Raw genomic sequence first — 22377 nt, forward strand, 5'->3', positions numbered from 1 at the left:
AGAACCCACAGTTAAAAATATGTTTGGTAGTCAATAGTCAATTTTGCCAATTTTGCTTGTCTTTTTTGTTTGTTTGTTTCTTTGTTGAGAGATGGAGTCTTGCTGTTGTGCTGCCTGGTGCTTACAGTTTTTATGTTGTTGGTAAGATTCCGCTTCAGTAAAAGAATCGTAACTATCAGACTGTAAATGAGCAGAGTTCTGGGCTACTCCACGCTTCTGGATAGACAATATTCTTTAAAAAATGACATAACCAAGGCCAGGTGCAGTGGCTCACGCCTGTAATCCTAGCACTTTGGGAGGCCGAGGCAGGAGGATTGCCTGAGCCCAGGAGTTGGAGGTTGCAGTGAGCTATGATCTCATCACTACACCCTGGCCTGGGCAACAGAGGAAGACCCTGTCTCAAAAAAGAAAAAAAAAAAAATATGACATAACCATAGAGTAGAACAAATTTCAGGAGATTATGAAGACTAGTGATCCCAAAGTTAGAAAACAATGGACTGCTCCCAAATGTATTCCGCAATGTGTGTAAAGGAAAGTACTTGTGTAACTGCCAAATGCCATGCTGGAGCCCAAATAAAAGAAGGAAAGTGAAAAAAAAAAAAAAAAATCCCAAAGACTAGAGTACATATACACAAGCACATAATTTCCATAACTACAAAAATCTAAAACATCATAAATAATAAGAAAGGGAATATCTAACCTAGAGCCAAGACAGCTAGACGTAGCGTCCAACGGAAAGGAGGCCCAGGGCTCTTCTGGGGCTGGCAGGGACAGGCCAACCAGCCAGCACAAGGACTGGAAGGCTAAGAGTGACATGGGGGCAGCCAGGTCACGCACATACCAAATACCAGCAATATCAAGGCTAAATGTCCAAAACGCAAGAGAAAGCCAATGACAACATAAAAGGTGTTGGGGACATCCTTCGCCAACATTCCAATGGCAACGAGACCAGCAGGCTGTGGGAAGTATAAGTGACAAGACACTCAACTGAATGCAGTATAAGGAAGCTCAGTGAAGAGACACGCACAGACACGCAGCTTACTCATGCATGCAACATAAAGGGATTCAAGCAAGCTTTCGGCAGAAACCGAAGTTTATGATAAAACATTTTTAAAAATGCATAAGGTCTGTATAGCTGACCACTCCCTCATTTTGTCATATTGTCCTAAAAGATTGTCCGTAATCATTCGATGGTGACTCTTCTGCTGGGTATTCTATAAACATCAAAAAGACATCTGCTAAGTACGGCCCTCCAAATCCTCAAGCATGCATAATTTTGAGTGCTGGTAGGTGTGCCATTCAATGTCGTATCATTTGCTAACAAATTAATGAGAGGAATATTCTTATTTTTTCATATTAGAAATCTCATGCGGACATTTTTAGGGTCCTGCTCATTAGAATTAGGTGAGTGGACCAGGCACAGTGGCTTAAGCCTATAATCCCAGCACTTTGAGGATTGCTTGAGGCCAAGAGTTTGAGACCAGCTTTAGCAAGAGTGAGACCCTCCCTTCCCCTCCTCTGCACCCTCATCTCTACAAAAAATAAAAAATTAGTCAGGTATATGGTAGTGCCTGTAGTCCCAGCTATTTGGGAAGCTGAGGCAAGAGGATTGCTTGAGCTCAAGAGTTTGAGGTTGCAGTGAGCTGCACTCTAGCCTGGGTAAAAAAAAACAAAAAACTTAGATGAATGCCCTTTGATTTCCTTCTAAGCAATTCTGAGGAATTCTATGACTCGACAAGCATTAATTCTTTGTTTCAGTTTATTGTTTTTGTCTTCAGAGGCATTACTCATATCTGGGAAGAATTACCCCAGATTGCAATGGATAATTCAAATCTGACTCATACAAAAGTTCTAATCTCCTTGTCTAGTCTTCAGAAATTCCTTCTCCATAGTCGTTATGTAAGGTTCCTGAGAAGTAATTAGAAATAAAAGATCTACATACGTCCCTAGTTCTACCCTTCCAAGTAAATTTAGATTCTGATAGAAAGCAAAGTAGTAATCTCTGGTACAAAGTTTTCTGGCTCATAATTCTGCCTGGCAGCTTTCTTTCCTAGTGGCTGCTGTTTATGACTAATTTGCCCAAAGTCATCCAATATCTTATCCTCCACTGAATTGAGGTTAATCTGATTTTAAAACTTATTACTTATATTAGATTTACATATGGCAGTTTTCAATATTATCTGAATTCTTCTTTTTTTCCTTTCTTTCTTAGAGAGGAGGTCTTGCTATATTGCTCAGTTTTGGTCTTGAATTCCTGGCCTTTCTTTTCTTTTTTTTTTTTTGAGACAGAGTCTCACTCTATCACCCTGGCTATAGTGCCGTTGCGTCAGCTTAGCTCACAGAAACCTCAAACTCCTGGGCTCAAGCAAAAATCCTCCTGCCTCAGCCCCTTGAGTAGCTGGGACTACAGGCATGCGCCACCATGCCCGGCTAATTTTTTTTATATATATTTTTAGCTGTCCAAGTAATTTCTTTCTATTTTTAGTAGAGACAGGGTCTTGCTCTTGCTCAGGCTGATCTCGAACTCCTGGGCTCGATTAATCCTCCCGCCTCAGCCTCTCAGAGTGCTAGGATTACAGGCGTGAGCCCCCACACCCAGCCTGGTGCGCCCCCCCTTTCTTTAAGGAGCAAAACACTTTTGGTTTCAGAAATTTGGAAATGTGAAAGGTGGGAGCCCAGTTTCCTGAGACTCTTCACTTACCTTGATAATCAGTGTGTAGCCAGCAAATTGCTTTCATCTGGAAGGATAATAAAGCTTCACTCGCCTCCAAATGGCCACAGCTGGGCCTAGGTTCCTAGGGTAAGACCCAAGGGGCTGGAAGACTGCAGCCCTATAACCGTAGGTATTTACATGTCAAAAGGGATGAAGTCCCAGAACTTGAAGATACCCCTAAGTGCTTAAAGCAGAGACACGTGGGACTACCTAGCTCTTGGAGAGACTTTATTTCCATTCCATTCGGTATGGTTAGGTTAGGGTAGGTTGGTAAGGTTAGGTTTGGGGGCTATTTTTTTCCAATGAGCCCATTGTTCCCGTCCTGAAAGGGAATAGCCACCTCCTTCCTTTTTATTCGCAGAGAAACATTACTTTTTCTTGTCTGTCCTGTCTGGCTATTTGCATAGGACATTCCCTGGCGGGGGGGGGGGGGGGGGGGGGGAGTGGACATGGGGAAGAGGTACTCATTGTTTATTTATTTATTTATTTTTGAGACAGAGTCTCACTCTGTTGCCCAGGCTAGAGTGAGTGCTGTGGTGTCAGCCTAGCTCACAGCAACCTCAAACTCCTGGGCTCAAGTGATCCTGCTGCCTCAGCCTCCCAAGTAGCTGGGACTACAGGCATGCACCACCATGCCTGGCTAATTTTTTCTATATATGTTATTTGGCAAATTAATTTCTTTCTATTTTTATAGTAGAGACGGGGGTCTCGCTCTTGCTCAGGCTGGTTTCGAACTCTTGACCTCAAGCAATTCGCCCGCCTCGGCCTCCCAGAGAGCTAGGATTACAGGCGTGAGCCACCACGCCCGGCCTCATTGTTTATTTTAATGTAATTATTATGAAACCTCTCTCTGATGCAGAAGACCTCGTGTATGCATTCAGGATAAAATTTATAAAGAACAAATAAAAATAAGGGACCCCTCGTCCAAAAATCATTAAGAATTTCAAACCCAGGGCCTTCCCACATGTGGGCTCTGTGTGACCGCCCAGGTCTCAGGCCCATGAAGCCTGCTCTGGGCCTGGCCCCGAATGCAGTGACCACCCCAGCACAGCAAGCCTTGTCGGAGAGTTTTAGGTTCTGTTTTTGTTTTATTTATTTATTCATTGTTTGAGACAGAGTTTCGCTTTGTCTTCCAGGCTAGAGTGAGTGCTGCGGCGTCAGCCTAGCTCACAGCAACCTCAAACTCCTGGGCTCAAGCGATCCTCCTGCCTCAGCCTCCCGAGTAGCTGGGACTACAGGCATTCGCCACCACGCCTGGCTAATTTTTTCTATATATATTATTTGGCCAATTAATTTTTTTTCTATTTTTATAGTAGAGACGGGTTCTCACTCTTGCTCAGGCTGGTTTTGAACTCCTGACCTCAAGCAATCTGCCCGCCTCACCTCGGCCTCCCAGAGTGCTAGGATTACAGGCATGAGCCACAGCGCCCGGCCTAGGTTCTGTTTTTGTATGAAATTGGGATGAATCCTTAATGGATGGCAAAGGAATCTGTGCCTTATATTAGCATAATTAACTAGTATCCAAACCCTTTGTACGTGCTCTCAGTTAAAGGGCCAAGAAAGAGGTGATCAAACCCCTGTGTGTGTGTGTGTGTGTGTGTGTATATATGTGTGTGTGTGTGTGTGTGTGTGTGTGTGTGTGTAACCCAGGGCAAAGTCAGAATTCAGAGAAGGTGGAGTTCCCCGGGGGCTTCCAATCTACTGCAACCATAAGAGAGCAGAGGGATGGTGAGTTGGTTTTATTCCTCATGCCCGTTCAGACTTGGCAATGCCAGAGTATTATTTGATCGTCACAGTGGGCCTGTGCAGCACAATACATTGCCTCCATCTTCGATGGAGATGAGGTCATGAAGAGGTCCGTGGTCATGGTGTGCGGTCAAGCTGGGATTGGTCGCCAGGAAGTCTGAATCCAGAGTCCATGTTCGTTAGCATTCTGCGGCGTTGCCCAAGTGGGGTTGGGAAATTGTGAGCAGCTGGCTTAGTGAGACCAGTAGGTGAGACCAGATTTAAATAAAAGGGGGGACTGTGGATTTGAGGGGCTTAAAATCCTAGCAGGCCATGGAGGTTTGATAAGGATATTAATCCAGCAACAGGGATGTGGGGTGGATGACAGCCCCAAAGATGTCCATAGGACATTAGCTGGGAAGCCTGAGCCTGGAAATTCACTTAGTTTTTCTCACAAAGATGTCTGTCACCCGTGGCCCGTTTCTAAAATGAATCTGCAAGCCAGGAACATTTGTCTAAAGACTTTAATTAAAATGCATTGTAATATGAAAGCCAGAGTGTAAATACAGTGTTCATATTTACTAAGAAAACAGATTAAAATATTCCAGGTAGCTGAACACACTTTGATAATGAAATTTTAAACAGCTTCTAGGTTTTCATATTATTTAAAATATTTATGTAGTTAAAAAAATAACTTGCTATTCATTTTCTATCAAAATGCAGGAAATGTTGGGACATTTTAATTGGGTAGAGATTCACCGTACATGAATAAAGGTCCTGCTTCAGCTGCGGAATGACAGTACTTCCATGCTATACCATTCATACCTCGGGACCAAATGGTCCAATTCAATTTAGAGAATAATGCCAGCCTCAAATTCAATTTACTTAATATCCAAGTTTTGCAGAAGTGTTTCATTTAATGAGATAACTCAGTGAAATTAAGAGACTGCTAATTTCATTTCAAAGTCAATTTCCTTTCCAGGACAATTCATGGGGAACTCAAGCAGCTCTTGCTTTGTATAATAAGCAGTATACGTTCAAGAATTGCGTTCTAAAAGAATAAGTACATTCATATAAAAAAAATTCCTTGTAGAGTAGGATCTCACAGTGAAGGTGCTGTTGGAACATTTTGCCATCTACTGGAAGGCAATGTGTTTACTTTATTAGTATATCTGGAACACTTGCTAAAGATGGCAGCCCTCTCCATTCTTGGATCTTAGAATACATGGGGGAAATACGCAAATGAAGAATGGAGATCATCAGATAAAACAATCTGCCTAAACTCTCAGAATGCCCCCATTTATAGATTTTTTATTTTTTGAGACAGAGTCTCACTCTGCTGCCCGGGCTAGAGTGCCGTGGCGTCAGCCTAGCTCACAGCAACTTGAGACTCCTGGGCTCAAGCGATCCTCCTGCCTCAGCCTCCCAAGTAGCTGGGACTACAGGCATGCACCACCATGCCCAGCTAATTTTTTCTATATATTTTTAGTTGTTACACTAATTTCTTTCTATTTTTAGTAGAGACGGGGGGGGGGGGGTCTCACTCTTGCTCAGGCTGGTCTCGAACTCCTGACTTCTTGCAATCCTCCCGCCTCGGCCTCCCAGAGTGCTAGGATTACAGGTGTGAGCCACCGAGCCAGGCCAGCATTATTTTTAACAGCATAAGCTTGGAAGCAACACAAATGCCCATCGGTGGCAGAGTGGCTTAAATGGCATGATGCATCCATGCAATGGACTAGATTGCTGCCGTGAAAAAATAAGCATGGTCTTTATGTACTGCTCGGGTACAACCTCCAAAATAAATTAAGTGAAAAATAACAGTGGCTCTAGGATGTGTAACCACTTCAGTTACAAAAAAAAAAAAAGGAAGAATTGATATATTTCCTTGTGTAAGCATAAGATATCTCTGAAAGAATACACAGGAAACTGATAACAGTGGTTGTTTCAAGGGAGGGGAACAGGGAGGGTGGTGCTCTTGTACTCAAGTAGCTTTTTAAAAGGGCAAAATAATAATATCAATTGTCATTATATTCAACGTGATGATTACCCAAGTCACATGAGAAGTCATCAACTAGATAAATCTGTTCGCGACTCCAGGATTTGGAAATGCTTAGACCAGTCCTGGAATTCCCACAGGGGTTAATTTCTTTCACAGTGGAAATGAATGTTGTTTATAGTTGATGGACGAATATGCACGTTTGCAAGCCCTCCAAGGCCCCTGGGCAGCTGGCAAGTACATGTAATTTTGTAGAAAACAGGCAGAACCTACTGGAATTCCAGACCCTTTGTGCTCATTGCTGCCGGGTGGGAACAAACGCCCCAATACTAGATTATTAGATTTCGTGTTTAATCACTCGCTCCCCCAAGAGCCATTCAGTATGCAAATAAAATCCTGTTGATAAATATTCATGGAATGATCGTTTTCTTCTTTCTTTCTTTCTTTCTTTCTTTCTTTCTTTCTTTCTTTCTTTCTTCTTTCTCTTTCTTTTTTTTTTTTTTTGGAATCATAAAAGCAACATGAGATGATCTGGAAAGCTTTGGGGAATTTAAGTGTTGTCATCAGCTGTGAGGTTTCATTTTCTAGGGTTAATCCAAGTTGCTGGCACCAACTCTATAGCAAGGGTGTCACAAGCAAGTAACAGGCTGACTCCTGCTAACGGGCTTCTCAGGGTGACAGGCAGGGAGGACGCGGCTAAGAGGCTGCCCTTCCCCTCGGCACGCTCCCAGTCCCTTGCCAGTGAGTGCACCCCACTTTATCTGTCCCGAGATAATGGCATCGGTCTCCGAAGTGAACGGAGTGTGCGGGACATGAGCACTCACCACCTCGTGAGCAGCGTCACTGTCACCGCCCAGCAAAGGGAAGTAGCGCCCAGACCCAGGTGGCAACTGCCGTGGCTCCCGCCTAGTCCAGCAGCACGGCTACCTCCTTTTTGCTAGGTGTTTTCTGTCCTTGAAATGTGGGAAAAAGATTTTTCCGAGGGAACCCCCACGTTCCATAACCCTTGACTTCACCCCGGCTCCACCCAGCCCCCCACCCTGCTGGAGCCGTTCCATCCATGCCTACGGAAAAACGTGGAAAATAATTTTGTTCTTAAAAATGGTAACAGTCAGGGGGAGGTGGGGAGCTCAAGTGATGCTGGGAGCTTAGGGACCGAACACTGGATGAAGCGTGTTGGTTACATGACCAGCCTCGCAGGGGCCGAGGTCAGGGCAGGCGTGTCGCGGCGGCTGACTGCGAGCCGCTGGGGCCACCACCGGGCAGCGCTGTGGCCGCCTCACTCCGCCTCGTCCTTCTTCTTCTCCTCTGACATCTCCACCGACAGGATCTGCTCGCCGGGCTCCGGGCCCGGGCTCATGCGGATCCGCACCGAGTGCTCCTCTGGCTTGGCCGCCCCCTCCTCACCTCCCTGGGGACTCCCCGGGGACGCAGGCGGCGGAGAGCCTTGGGCAGGGGGATCCAGGGGCTCCGGGGAAGAGGGCTGGCCGGGGGCGGCCTCCTCTGGGGGCGCAGGCTGGTCTGGGGGTGCAGGCTGGCTGGAAACGGCCTCCTCTGCAGGCGCGGGCTGGTCTGGGGGCACGGGCTGGTCTGGGGCGGCCTCCTCTGGGGGTGCAGGCTGGTCCCCAGGTGCCGGCTGGTCCGGGGCGGCCGAGCCGGCCTCCTGAGCTCTCTTGGCCTGGAATCCGGAAAGGGTGACTAGTAAGGCACAGTAGGTCCAAGGGGTGTTGAACACCTTCCTGTTCCCGCCCTCTCTCCCCAGCCCCGCCCGGCAGGAAGACAGCCAGGTGCGCAGGGGTGGGATCCAGCGGATCAGCCTGGGCCACATGGGGCTATTTGGCAGAGACAGCACAGGCCATAGGGACGCAAGGAGTAGACGTCCAGGTGGGACTGCGTGGAGGGTCTCGGGCATGTTCTAGATCTCTGTCTCGGGCCGGACGGCCGGTGAAGCACCTAGCTCAAGGGCAAAGCCCTGCCCCTGTTGAGGAAGGCGGTGACCCCCAGGGAGCTGCCACCAGGCCTCTGCACAGGCCTAAACGTCCTGCCCGCCCCTTACCGGGAACGGTGCTCCCAGAGGTGACGGCGAAACTCCAGGCAAACAAAGTAAAGGCTGACGAGGGCAGGGGCCAGGCGGCCACCTTTCTGGAAGGTCTCCAAGGTTGAGACCCTCAGGGGAAGACGGGGGCTGGGTGCCACTGGCCCTGGGCTGAGCTGACCCGTGTTTGGGGACTTGGTGGGGACCTCCAGCCTCTGGCCTGTGCTGCCTGCCATAGACGCTGGCCACCGTCTGTGTGTCGGCAGGGAACCGGGGACAAACCCAAGCCTCTGTGAACACCTGTGCCCCCACCCCCGCGCCCCGTGCTCTGTGCGACACCATCTCTACATGACAGAGACCGGAGAGGGGGCAGCTCCCAGAGCAGGGTCCAGCATGGTCCTCAGCCACCTGGGGCCCACGTGAGGTGGCGGAAGTGAATTTAAAGTGAGAGCAGCCAGTGTGCTTTTGAGGAATAGAGACCCCCCCCCCCAAGTTTGCTCAAGTCACAGGGTGCTGAAGGAAGGGAACGGAGAGGGGACAGAGGTGTTCTTAGAACTCAAGGCAGCCGGGGGACCTGCTGCTCGCTCTGTCTGTGTTTCTACAGGTTCTGGTGCACCTGTCCCACCCCCCTCTGCCCACCCTAAACTCTGACGCGGCACTTCCAGGGCAAGACGCTCAGGCGGTGGCCACCGTGACACTTCCTGAAGCCTCACGCCATGAATGCACCCGAACGGGACCTTCATGGGCAGGCGAGCAAAGGGCTTTGCCGCATTCCAGATAATGTGACAAAAACCGTCCACGGTTTCCTGCTTGATCTTTATAAGCCCACGCGGCAGCTTCCTCAATCTGGGGCCACTGGTAGCTGTTCTCTGGAGAGTGCCTTGGAACCCTACGTGGCTTTGATGTCACCCACTAGACTCCTGTTGTCAAACGACCTCTGGATGGGTGCCCTGGACTCTAACACCAGCCTGGATTGACACGGAGTTTGTCGCGCCCCTTTGAACTCTGTCACGTGGACTGCTGCCCTCCCCCAAAGAGTCCCGCCACGGAGCCCCACCCGACCCCGGTCCCTCTCCCTTTCCCAGCAGCCTTCCTAAAGGACAGTCGTGATCAGCCATAATTAGTGTAATCGTTCTAATTGGCATTCTTGGCTTTAGTCACAGAAAAAATACCTCCCAGAACTAATTTTAGTGTTCCCTTTGGATTTCCGGGGGCGGAGGCAGTTGGCACTGTGCCTGTCTCCGAGGCTTTTCCTTTCAAAGATTTCAAACTGTCCCAGACACAATATGAACCATGAGAACGTCACTGTCATCTGGAGAGGGACCTTCCCCTTCCTCCCCTGCAACAGCAGGAGGGCTTTGCTGTAGAGATCCTCCCCCAGGCTCACTCGGGGGCGGGCATGTGACCCCGGCCTGGCAGAGCACCGCGGCCCCCTGGCCACATGGAATGGCTCAGGACCTGGCACGCGAGCCAGTGTGGGCCAGTGGCAGTGGTGAGTCCTGGGACTGGCTAGAGTCCCCGGGAAAGAGCGCTTTCTGTTGGAGCCACCACAGCAAGAGGATACAATCCTCGAACTCTCGGGGCCTGTCTGGAAACGGAGCCATCGCCGAAGAAGGCGGAGATGACAGAATGGGGACCTAGTCCGGCTGGCATCATATGGGCTTCTGGACCCATCTTGCCTGCACTTTTCAATTACATAACCCCCCCCCCATTCCCCGTTGTCGCAAGCTACCGTGAGCCTGCACTCTATCACCGGCAGCCAGACGGGCCCCCTTAGAAAGGAGGGGAGAAAAGCCCCTGACCCTAAATGTGTGGTCCGCTCTCCCAGGCCCCTCGGCCTTGTCCCTGGCCCGCGTGTGCCTGGCGTGGCGGGGTGGCTGGGCCCGGTCGCATTACCTGTTCCAGCAACTCTTGCTGCTTGGCGGCCGCCTCCAGCGCAGCCAGCTCTTTGAGCCGCGCCCGCAGGTGGGCCAGCTTGCCTCCTTTGCCCCCCGCCTTTCCGGTCACAGCGAGGGCAGCGCTGAAGAGCTTCGGGGTGCCCGCCCGGGGTGGAAGGATGAGCACGCTCTTCTCCTCCTTGGGCTTGTTGTTGCTCCTGAGCATGCGCCTGCAAGACAGCGGCGTCCGCTCGCGTCACCAGCACTCTGGGGGGCAGGGAGTCTCATCTACGGAGAACCTTTGGCCACTGATTTCCCAGGGCTTTTCCTAGACCAAGCGCAGGGCCGAGCGCTTGGCGCACAGCATCTCCCCGAATGAGCAGAACAATGTACTGAGTGGGTCTTGCTGTCTGCATCGTATAGATGAGGAAACTGAGGCTCAGAGAGGTTGAGCAGGCCGGGCGCGGTGGCTCACGCCTGTAATCCTAGCACTCTGGGAGGCCAAAGCGGGCAGATTGCTCGAGGTCAGGAGTTCGAAACCAGCCTGAGCAAGAGTGAGACCCCCTCTCTACTATAAATAGAAAGAAATTAATTGGCCAACTAATATATATAGAAAAAATTAGCTGGGCATGGTGGCTCATGCCTGTAGTCCCAGCCACTCGGGAGGCTGAGGCAGCAGGATTGCTTGAGCTCAGGAGATTGAGGTTGCTGTGAGCTAGGCTGACACCACGGCACTCACTCTAGCCTGTGCAACAAAGCAAGACTCTGTCTCAAAAAAAAAAAAAAAAAAAAAAGAGAGGTTGAACAACTTGTCTGAGGTCGCACAGGTAGCAAATTCCAAAGGGCATTTTAATATATGGCATCAGAAATAAGATGCCCAGATGAAAAAGGACCCAAAGCGCTTTCCTTCTCCTTCTGCTGTAGTGTCACTTCCCATCATCACCATCACAGTCACCAGCACTAGTTACTGAGTGTCCATGTGTGTCAGGCCCTCTGTCCTTTGCAGCCACCCTTTGGTGGCCCCCATAATCCCCCTTCCTGGTTCTCACGCTTGTGTGTCACCTGTGTGGCACACAAGTGGGACGGGTGACTTGCTTTTAGCCATGGAGTACACCAAGGGACATCGCCTGTGTGAATGTCACGTAGGATGGTGATCCTTGTCTCGCCAGGAGACTGGCCCCTGCCGACTGTGATGAAGCAGGCAGCCACGGAGGGAGGCCCACGTGGCAAGCACCCGAGGCCGGCAGCTAGCTAGGTGCCACGGCTCCCAGTCCTACCCCTCAAGGATCTGAATTCCACCAACAACCACGTGATCTTGGAAGCGGGCCCTTCCCCGTCAAGACTTGAGATGAGGCCGGGCACAGTGGCTCACACCTGTAATCCCAGCGCTTTGGGAGGCCAAGGAGGTCACTTGAGCCCAGGAGTTCAAGACCAGCCAGAGCAACATACTGAGACCCTATGTCTACAGAAAGTAAAAATAAAAAACTTAGCCAGGTGTGGTGGCGCGCTTCTGTGGCCCTAGCTACTGAGAAGGCTGAGACAGGAGAATTGCTTGAGCCCAGGAATTTGAGGCTACAGTGAGCTATGATGACACTACTGCAGTCCATTCTGGGCAACAGAGCAAGATTCTGTCTGTTAAAAAAAAAAAAAGGGACTTCAGATGAGACCCTGGTCTGCCTGGCACCTTGATGACCTAGCTAGGCTGTCCCCAAACATCTGACCCAATCCTCATAAGTAGGTCTTATCGTTCACTCTCATTTCCACATGAAGATATGGAAGTCCAGAGGAGGAAAGTAACTTTCCCAAGGCCACACAGCTAGGAAGTGGAATTCAAACCCACACCTCTGAGCCCAGCACCCCAGATCTTACCGATCACAAGGCAGCATCGTGGCCATTATGTTCGTGCATGCTGGCAATGCTCCAGTGGCATGGAAAGGTCTGGGATTATTTTGGCTCTGACAGCTAGTGGAACTGAGGCCCAGAGTGGGGGGAGTGACATGTTCAAGGGTACCGGGAAGTGGCAGAGGCAGAAGTACAACCCAGATCTGACGCAATGTACCTCCCTGTTTCTCTAAACAAGGATAGAATTTTCCATCGAACAGAGTCCCAGCCTCCTACGGGGAATTTTTCACTCTACAACCATGTGATGAGTGGTTTGGCTCAAGAACAAATGAGCTTCTCCTGCAATCCTCGGGCTCAGACAATGAACTGGCAAATTCATTCATCACATTCCAGCAAAACTTATATGTTTAAAAATGAAGCCGTTCCTGGCTGCTTATCTAATCAGAGGCAATGGGTTTAAATTGTGCATATTGATATTAATTGCTCAGGATTTGCATTTCCTGGCTGGGGCTCCCCTGGGGGAACACAAACGCGATTCATCAGAGGCCTCTTACATGCCAGCCGGGCACTGTCCCTGTGTTATTCGAGTCCATAATTCACAGCGTGACAGTGCACAGGAAGGCTCAGCGTGGTGCTAAAATGACACAAAAGAACTGACTTCGGACCTTTGCTGATCGCTAACGGCTGTCTGTCTCTGCTTTGAAACACTGAGCTGGCCTCTGGGACATTTCCAGGTTCAGGAAATTTATCCTCATTTTCAGATGATGTTATCTTCCCTGTAATTAGGATAAAACAGTTGCCCCTGGAGCAAGTGACATGCATAGGACCTCGTCATCCGCCTTTTGGAGTGGCCAAGCCAGAGGTCTGAGCACTTCACGTTTTGGGGACCTCGGGTCCCTCCTCTGTAAAGGTGGGGGATTGCACAGCACAGCACAGAATCCCACACGGGGTCCTGGTTCTCAGACAGTGTCTCTCCCTTGATGGGCCCCTGCCTTTCTGCCCCAGTCCCAGCCTCTCTGCGCTGCAAAACCCATTAGCTCCGCCCCCTTCTCCTCCCCTCCCCCCTCCTGTGCCTCAGCCACCTCCAGCCGGGGTGCACAGACACCATCAGGAATGGGGTCCAATGCCTTGCTCTCGGGACAGCCCTGCAGGGTCCCAGCTGACCCTCACCTAACCCACCCAGAGGGGTGGGATGACAGCTACGAGCACGGATTTCCTGAGCCTTGTTCTTCTTGTCGGGAGCGGGGAGAGAGGACAGGGAGACCCAGTGCCAGTTTTCAGACATAAGTAGTCGCAGCTCGGATCTGCAGCAATTTCGTTCTCTGCAAATCCTGAGTCAGCAAATCCCGAGACATCACTCCTGGGGGAAACTCAGGGTTGGGTTTCTGCAAGCCTGTCATCACAACAGTCATCGCCCCATTGCCACATGCACAAGTCTCATGTGTGTTTCTGTCTAAAGACATCTTAGTTAACGTATACTGTTGCTTCATTAACACTGAACACACAGCCAACAGCACAGTTCGCGCCCGAGTGAAGCTCACCTAACACACGCGCTTGCTGGAACACGAAGCACTTCGGCTCTGTGCCTGGGGGCCACTTAGACGGTGAAATCACCAACAAGGTGCACAAATATGCGGAAAATGTGGCATTAAACAGACCGCGAGAAACAGACACCTGTTTACAGTGTGAAAGCCGTAGAAGGCCGAGCCGGGACCTCAGCTGGGAACATGCACTTGAGGTGACTCAAATTATCCGCCACTCTCTGCATGTCCACTAAAGCCTGCAAGTATTGAATTTGGGTTGCAAATGCATTTTAGTGAGCAGGTGAATTTGCAAACTCGGCGTCCCTGAGTCATGACGATCTACTCTACTTCCCTGTCCCCGGGAAGGGAGGGGCAGCACCCAGCGGATGTGAGAGGGAGCTGGGCAGGTTTTGTGGGAACAGCTGGCATAGACTGGCCTTTGGGAGGGTTCAGTGTAGGCCCTGAGAGCGGCCGGGTTAGAGGGCAGCGTTCTTCCCGGGGTTCCTCAGTGCCTTCTGTGTACCATGCTGGAATGTCAACACTACGAAGCTGCCGAAGGGAGCCGGTGAGAATCAGATTCACATCAAGTCACTCTTCTGTATAAAACCCTGCATGGCTCCCATCTCCCTCCCAGTAAAAGCCAAAGCCATTACTCGCCTGCAAGGCCCAGCCCAGTCTCTCCCCCTCGACTTCTCCAATCCCATGCCAAGAGACACAGGGTTGCTTGCTGTTCTGCCACCCACACACTGAGCCTGCCCCTCCTCAGGGCCCTTGCACATGCCGTTCCCTATGCCTGGGACGCTCTTCCCTGCAGTCAGTCCCCCGGCCCCTCCCTCCTTCGCTCTGTGCAGGTCTTGGTCGAAATGCCACCTCTTCAGAACAGCCTCCCTCAACCTGCTTGGCTCAAACATCTCCCTCCGTCACCTTTCTCCTCGGCTGGCTTTGGGTTTCCCCACAGCCCTCAGCCCCCGCGGACGCATCACATAATGGTTCATTTTTCCCTTGTCAGCTTCCCGACTAAAATGTCAGCTCTGTCTGGTCCCTGCATGTCCCCAGGGCCTGAAACTAGACTTGTGTACTCAATAAAGTACTGCGTTGTGTGCATGGAAGTTGGTGAGCATGTTCCTGTTAGCACTACTGTCACAATTGTGGGTTACTTATGGCATCGTTTCACAGAGTGAAGTGGAAAGAGCAAGAACATGCAATAAAAGGCAAGGGGAGAAACCAGATGTGTGGATTAAAAAGGCCTTGTCCAACTGAATCATAGAGAATTTGGTGGATAAAGAGGAACAATGACCATTATTAACATGTATTGAACTCTCCCAGATGCCAGCTGCCCCACTGCAAACATTCCTGCCCACTATTTTATTTAGTCTTTACAACAGCAGCGGAGAGGGTTAGTACCTTAATTTTACATAGTTGAAAATTGAGACCAGAAAAGCTAAGTGACTTTCCCAAAGTCACACAGCCAGTGCCTCCCACGGCATATCTGAGCCGCGACAGTCTCCCACGCCTAGGGTGAGCGTCCTGTCACATCGTGCCACCTCTGTTGCTCAACTAAAAACCTGATCTTAAGGGTTCAAAAGCAAAAACCTGCTTTTCTTAAAAAAAAAAAAAGATACCTGTTCCCCAATAATGCAAAATACAGATGCGTAGATGCATTGCAGCACTGTTTGTAACTGCAAAATATTGCACATGCCCTAACTGCCATAGGAATGTGCTGCAACTGGGGAAAGGAATGAGGAAGAGGCCTGGGGACTGACAGAAAATTATTTCCGGGATTTGTTGCCATGTGAAAAAAAGCAAAGTACAGAAAGAAATCTCTAGTATGCTACCTTTTGTGTAAGGAGCAAGGGGAAATAAGAAAAAGTTCGCAGATCTGCCCATTTGTGCAAAAGTAAACACAGAAAGAAAAAGAAAAGAACATGAACTAACAAGATTGGTCACCTGTGGGGGCTGAGTGGCAACGAGGGCAGGGAAAGTCGGGACACTTTTCTGAGTAGACCACTTTGTAGAGTTTTGACTTCCACAAACATGTTAATGTTTTACATACTCAAAACAACAACAACAACAAAATCAGCAAGGGTCTGTGGCCGGGGGGAGCCCGAAAACAAAATGCAAACTGAAACAAACCAAGATACCTGTATTTTGCAATAACGGTGTTAAAGGGCAGAGGGATGAGAAAGAATGCAAATAGCTTGAACACAATTCCTACGTCATGCACGCTCAGACTGAAGACAAAAAGAGCCGCATCCAGTGTCGAACTCCACTGAGAAGGCTTACTTTTTTTTACAGGGATATGGGAATTCCGAAACTATATTTCTCAGTATTGGAGAGGGGATTTACGAGTACAGAAAAGGAGAAGATAGGAATGAACTCTGCACTGTTGGATTGGAATTGTTTTATAGCTAGATCGATCAATAGGTAGACATGGACAGAAGAATCAATGTTGACATATATGTGTATATGTGTGTACAGATATATATTAACACATGTATATCTGTATTTATACATACAGGTAAGCATGTGGGTGTGTTTCTTAGGTCTGTCCCCCGAGGAGGCCTAGTCGCACCCCAGTAGCCATGAGTGCCCCTAGGACTCAGATCTTGGTTTCTAAAAACCATTCCCCACCAACAGGACTCAAGGCTCCTTGGAGAAATGGCCATTTCCAGGGGTGCAGCAGGGAAGGTACAAGATGAGCCAGGGCATCTGCTTCCTTATTCTCCCTTGTGTAAGCCTGGAAGTGCCTAAACTATGGTGAGGATATAACAAAGGGTCTCACAGCCAGCTTGAAAAGGTGCCAATGGCCAAATCGGAACAATCTGAGCATGGCGATAATGACTGTAACATGATATTCATGGAATAAAGTAAATCTATACTTATAGAAATAGATAAATGAGTAAACAAATAAATGGGAGAGAAGGAACAGCTCTTCCTGCCAGTTGACTGCTAGCTAATAAATGTGGAGCAATGGAGTTAGAAAATCACCCTTTGCAACCTCCATAGCAATCACTGATTTGATGAGGGGCCGTCAGTGCATTCCACAAGTTTTTTTTTTTTTTTTAATTTAGGGAAAAATCTAGAGAAAGTGCATGCCACAAGTAGCGGAGGAAAGCTCAGTGGAGCACGGGGCATTTATATAATTTCAAAGTGACTCCCCAGGAATCACTTATAAATTAGTAAGTAGCAACTTTTCAGTGCAGAAACCTTAACCAAGTGATCAAAGCAAAAATCATCAAAGTTGGGAGAAACTAGCATCACGTGCCCCTCCACACGCTCCCCGAGAAAGAGACAACGTTGCTGCTGGGATATTCCTGCCAAAAATTCAGGACCTGACGGTCACTACGAGAAAACATCAAATCCAAATTGAGGGACATTCTACAAAGTAACTGTTCGCTCGAATGACTTTGGTCATTCAAGGTAGAAGAGGACTGAGGACCTGTCCCAGATCAAGGGACTAAGACTACAGGGCGCCTCAACGCAATGTGTGACCCTGGAATTCATCCAGGGATGGACAAGGAGAAAAGCAAAGCTATAAAAGTTGGGGGTGGGTGGAAAAGAAAATTAAAAAAAAAAAAAAAAGAAAGAAAGCTATCACAGTCACTACTGAGAAAATCAGCAAATCTGAACGTGGATTATGGATGAGATAAAATAGCTTTGTTCCAATACCACGTTTCCTGATTTTTTTTTTTTTTTGAGACAGAGTCTCGCTTTGTTGCCCAGGCTAGAGTGAGTGCCGTTGCATCAGCCTAGCTCACAGCAACCTCAATCTCCTGGGCTCAAGCAATCCTCCTGCCTCAGCCTCCCGAGTAGCTGGGACTACAGGCATGCGCCACCATGCCCGGCTAATTTTTTACATATATATATCAGTTGGCCAATTAATTTCTTTCTATTTATAGTAGAGACGGGGTCTCGCTGTTGCTCAGGCTGGTTTCGAACTCCTGACCTCGAGCAATCCGCCCGCCTCGGCCTCCCAGAGTGCTAGGATTACAGGCGTGAGCCACCGCGCCCGGCCTTGATTTTTTTTTTTTTTTATCTTTTTTTTTTTTTTTTTTTTTGAGACAGAGTCTCGCTTTGTTGCCCAGGCTAGAGTGAGTGCCGTGGCGTCAGCCTAGCTCACAGCAACCTCAATCTCCTGGGCTCAAGCGATCCTCCTGCCTCAGCCTCCCAAGTAGCTGGGACTACAGGCATGCGCCACCATGCCCGGCTAATTTTGTATGTATATTTTTAGTTGGTCAATTAATTTCTTTCTATTTATAGTAGAGACAGGGTCCCGCTCTTGCTCAGGCTGGTTTCGAACTCCTGACCTCGAGCAATCTGGTTTCGAACTCCTGACCTCGAGCAATCTGCCCGCTTTGGCCTCCCAGAGTGCTAGGATTACAGGCGTGAGCCACCGCGCCCGGCCACACATTTCCTGACTTTGATAAAGGTACTGTGGGTAGGTAAGAGGAAGTCTTTGTCTTTAAGTGATCTTTTCTTAAATGAAAAGAAAAGTTACGTACCTGGCCTTCTTCCGGAGCAACTTCTGAGACTCAGGATAATGCACCAAAATTTCGTTCAGGTCCTTCTTATCCAGAATGAAGAGGTTGGCAAAGCCGTGGGCCACCACGTTAGCTGTGCGCCGATTCCCGCCCCCAACAGCCAGCAAGCTGGGCGGAGAAGGGAAGGGCGAGAACATTCGGAGGCTGCACGCATTCGGGTCTTCATCGTCACCCCCTGCGCAACGTGGCCCACGCGGGTGCCAGTGCTAATCCCCAACGCCTTCCTCGTTGCCACCCCCAGGCCACCCGCCCCCCTCCCCAGCCCCCTCCCGGTCCCCGGCCTTGGCCAGGGCCCCTGGTCTCACCCCCGCTCCCCTCTGACCTTATCTCTCCGAACACAGATCCAGCTTTCAGCGTCACCAGCACGGCCGTCCCATCGGGGCCGCCCAAAACCTGCACCTGCCCCGCCTGGATGATGTACATCTCGCGGCCAATCTCCCCCTGAAACACAGGAGCCAGCCGCCAGTCCCTCTGCCCATCCCCCAAAGCCACCAGGGAAGCAGCCAGTGCTGGGCCGGGGGCGGGAGGTCCAGCAAGGAGGGACGCAGGCTGGGCTCTGGCCCTGCCACCGTGAGGCAGGTGTGGGGCCAGTCGCTCCCCTGCTGGGCCTCAGTCTCCTCACCTGCACACCGGGCGGAGTGACCACCCCTTGCCCTGCCAAACTCACGGGATTATGGTGGGGAGTTAGTGGTGTCATGGAACAGAAAGTTTTGCAAGTTTCCAATCAGACCCATGTGCAGGCACAGCACACCCAGCAGTGAGTGGTTCGTACCATAAACTCATATCCACGCCTAGCACTTAGGGGGAGCTTGGTAAGCATTTGCTAACTGCGGCAGGAATGATAACAACGGCAACAATAATAAAATCCAACAGGTCCGCAACACTTTTTCTGGGACAGGCCCTCACTGGTCTGATTGCTTTAGGTGATTATACCTACCTAATTCCCAACAAGCCTCTGAGACAGGATTACTCTTTGCTCAAGGTCACACATTTAGGATGAGGCAGAGTGGGATTTGAACCCAGACAGTCTGGTTCCAGAGGCCATGGTTGTTATGGGTTGAATTTTGCCCCCGCCCCAAAATTCATATGCTGAAATCCTGATCCCCAGCAACATTTTGGTAATAGGGCCATTGCAGATGTCATTGCTTTAATTAAGATGGAGTCAGCCTGGAGTAGGGTGGGCCCCAATCCAGTACGACTGGTGTCCTTATAAAAAGGGAAATGTGGACACAGAGATGGGCATAGAGGGAAGATGATGGGAGGAGACACAGAGAAGTGGCCGCTGCAAGACAAGGGACAGTTGTGCTGTACCTCGGCAGCCCTAGCAAACTAACACAGTGGTCTTAATCCCAAATTAAACTGAATGAATGAATGAATGAATGAATGGCTTGCTCCGGACTGCAATCAGAAACACCCAGCCTGCCCGTGCCTTCCAATACTCTCGCCCTCATAGGCCCCTGCCCCGTCTGCTACCTTTCGGTCACCCCTGGTGTGGTTAAAAGGGGCAGAGACCTGATCACAAAGCAGGTCTATAGAAAATGTAATAAATAAAAAAATTTTTAAAGCGGGTAGAGAGCAAGGACGGTAACTTGGTTACACTTTTGATTTATTCGACACATTTCCTGTGCATCTCAGACATGCAAGGCCCTCTTGACAAAAAGGAGGAGGCTTTGTCTGTTTCTGTGCAGTTTCACACCAGCGGAAGGCTGGGGGCCCTCACCTCACTAGCCAGCCCTGCGTGTCTCAGAGAGAATGTTGCAGAGCAAAACCGGACAGCAGAGGGCGCTGTTCACACGCGCTCACCAAGTGCTCGATTTAACCTGCAGACACCCCGCCCTACACCTGGTTCTCCTCTTCTCATCTAAAGCAAACGCTACACTACCCACGAGGATGGCAGCAACAGCGCCTGCACCTCTTCTGCGCCCGGCACGGTGCCAGACTGTATGCACATCTTCTTCAATCCTCACAACTATAAATATCCCCACTTTTCCCATGACAAGAGCAGGACTCAGAGAGGGCAAGCCACTTGCCCACGGCTACACAGCGAGGAAGTGGCTCCAATGGCAGAAAAGTCACTCTGTTGTTCCCAGACCCCTCTTGGCCCCCCTAAGACTGCGGCTTTAAATTCTCAGCCATCTTCAGCACCTTCTTCCCCTCTGCCCCCAGCTCTCTGCTTCCAGAAACTTCACCGCTGCCCAGCATGGAGCCTGGAGGCAGAGGCCTTCCAGAGATGGGCGTTCCCAAGTCTCACAGAGCCCGCCTGGGCAATATCGCCACCCCTGTTCACACTCCCAGCCCCTTTTCTTAGGGGGCACCCGGATTTGAACCGGGGACACAGCCAGCCTCGTTGACAGCTCTGTACGAGACGACTGAGGCCTGGGTTCCTGCCCCTCCCTCCCCTTACTCGCGGAGTGACCTTGGCCTCTCCCGGGATGCCACAGACAGGTGGTGCCAGGCAGGGCAGGGGGCCTGGGCTGGGGCAGCGGGCGGCAGTGGGGCTGTGGGGGCAGGAGAGGGCACGACGCCCCTGTGGGACAGCCCTTCCTGCCCCGCAGCCGGCTCTCGCTGTCTGGGAAAGTGGGACCCCGTGCGAGCACAGTTTCTGGGTTCCGCCTGAGATCTGGGTCTTTATGTGAAACCGTCCGATGTTTAGAGGTCGGGGACTAATTCGACTATTTTTTTAAAAAGATTAGAAAAGAACCCACAAAATACCTGTGGGCTGGCTCCTACCCAAGGGCCACCAGTTTGCAGCCTCTGACCTTGGCCCACTCCTCTCTTGATGGGAAGACCGAGACCCTGGAAGCAGTTCCATCTACACGGTCAAGGCCCTGCCCCTCTTCAGGCTCCTCGGTTTCCCTTTTTGTGCGGTGGGGGTCCTCATGCAGACCCCCGAGGTCCCAGGTGGAGAGAGCCGTCCGTGGAACTGCTCTGCGAAGCCGGAGGCACGTTTGTGCTCGCTGCCTGGAGCCGATAAGGCCCCTGATCCGCTCGGGGTCGGGGCGCGGGTGCGTGGAGCTGCAGCCGCCGCTCTCCCTCCCCAACAGTCCTGCTCGGCAGGGCTTGCAAGCCTCGCCGGGCCGTCACCCGTGCCCCTCCGGCCCACATCCCTGTGCAGCCGCCTCACCTTCTTGCACACGTAGTCGTTGGGCAGGTAGACGACAGAGCGAAGCCTCTTCAGCATGTCGAAGATCATCTGCCGGTCACAGCCCTGCGGAGGAGGGCAAAGGAGCTCCGCTTAGAGGGAGGTCTGGGCTTGGGGCCGCGGCGGGGGTGAGGGCGCGGCTGGCGTACCTGGAAGAGCGCCACCTTGCTGACGATGCTGTAGTTCACGTCGATGGCCAGGTCCAGCCGCATCTTGTCCGGAAGCTGCACCATCAGCTCGGACTCGTCTGGGAAGGAGACCTGGCGAGGGTCAGAGGCGGCCCAGCCCCTCTCCACCACGCACACGAGGGCAAGTCCCCCTGCGCTGCCCGCCCGGCACACCATTCCCCCGCCACGGGGGACCGCCCGAGATGCAGAGAGAACCGCCAGCCCTTTGCCAATACCGTTTCCTCTGCTGGGAACACCCCTGTGCACCCTGACCGACTCCTACTCGTTCTTCAGAACCAGCACTCATGCCACCTCCTCCAGGAAGCCTTCCCTTGACACCTCCCACCCAGCTACTGTTAGCAGCCCCTGCGCCCTGGCTCTTATCATAGCCTTCATGGCAACTGTTGATGGTCCGTCTTCCCCACTCACACTGGCAGAACAACACTGGCAAGAACTCAACCCTATGGAAGGCCTCGGTGGCCACCGGGAAGGGCGCAGTGGCTCACGCCTGTAATCCCGGCACTCTGGGAGGCCGAGGTAGGCATATTGTTTGAACTCAGGAGTTCGAGACCAGCCTGAGCAAGAGTGAGACCTGTCTCTACTAAAAATAGAAAAAATTAGCCGAGCATGCCTGTAGTCCCAGCTACTCGGGAGGCTGAGGCAGGAGGATGCTTGAGCACAGGAGTTTGAGGGTTGCTATGGGCTAGGCTGATGCCACGATGCTCTAGTCCAGGTGACAAAGTAAGACTGTGTCTCAAAAAAAAAAATAAAAACAGAAAAATAAAAAAGAAATAAAAAGTAAAGTCTATCAAGCAC

The 22377-nt window shown here is 50.7% G+C and overlaps 1 protein-coding gene across 1 annotated transcript in view; it reads right to left on the reverse strand.

Moving 5' to 3' along the window:
* Positions 1-4948: 4948 nt before the first annotated feature.
* Positions 4949-22377, reverse strand: part of CNGB1 (cyclic nucleotide gated channel subunit beta 1) — a 70184-nt gene continuing 52755 nt past the window's right edge. The window contains exons 28-33 of the mRNA XM_020282584.2: positions 21544-21641; positions 21377-21460; positions 18575-18693; positions 18214-18360; positions 10366-10576; positions 4949-8112 (exon numbers count right to left, since the gene is read on the reverse strand). Coding sequence (XP_020138173.2) covers positions 7714-8112; positions 10366-10576; positions 18214-18360; positions 18575-18693; positions 21377-21460; positions 21544-21641 — 1058 coding nt within the window. The 3' untranslated portion in view covers positions 4949-7713. The remainder of the gene's footprint in view (positions 8113-10365; positions 10577-18213; positions 18361-18574; positions 18694-21376; positions 21461-21543; positions 21642-22377) is intronic.

Source organism: Microcebus murinus, chromosome 20 (genome assembly GCF_040939455.1).
Source record: "Microcebus murinus isolate Inina chromosome 20, M.murinus_Inina_mat1.0, whole genome shotgun sequence".
Lineage (NCBI taxonomy): Eukaryota > Metazoa > Chordata > Mammalia > Primates > Cheirogaleidae > Microcebus > Microcebus murinus.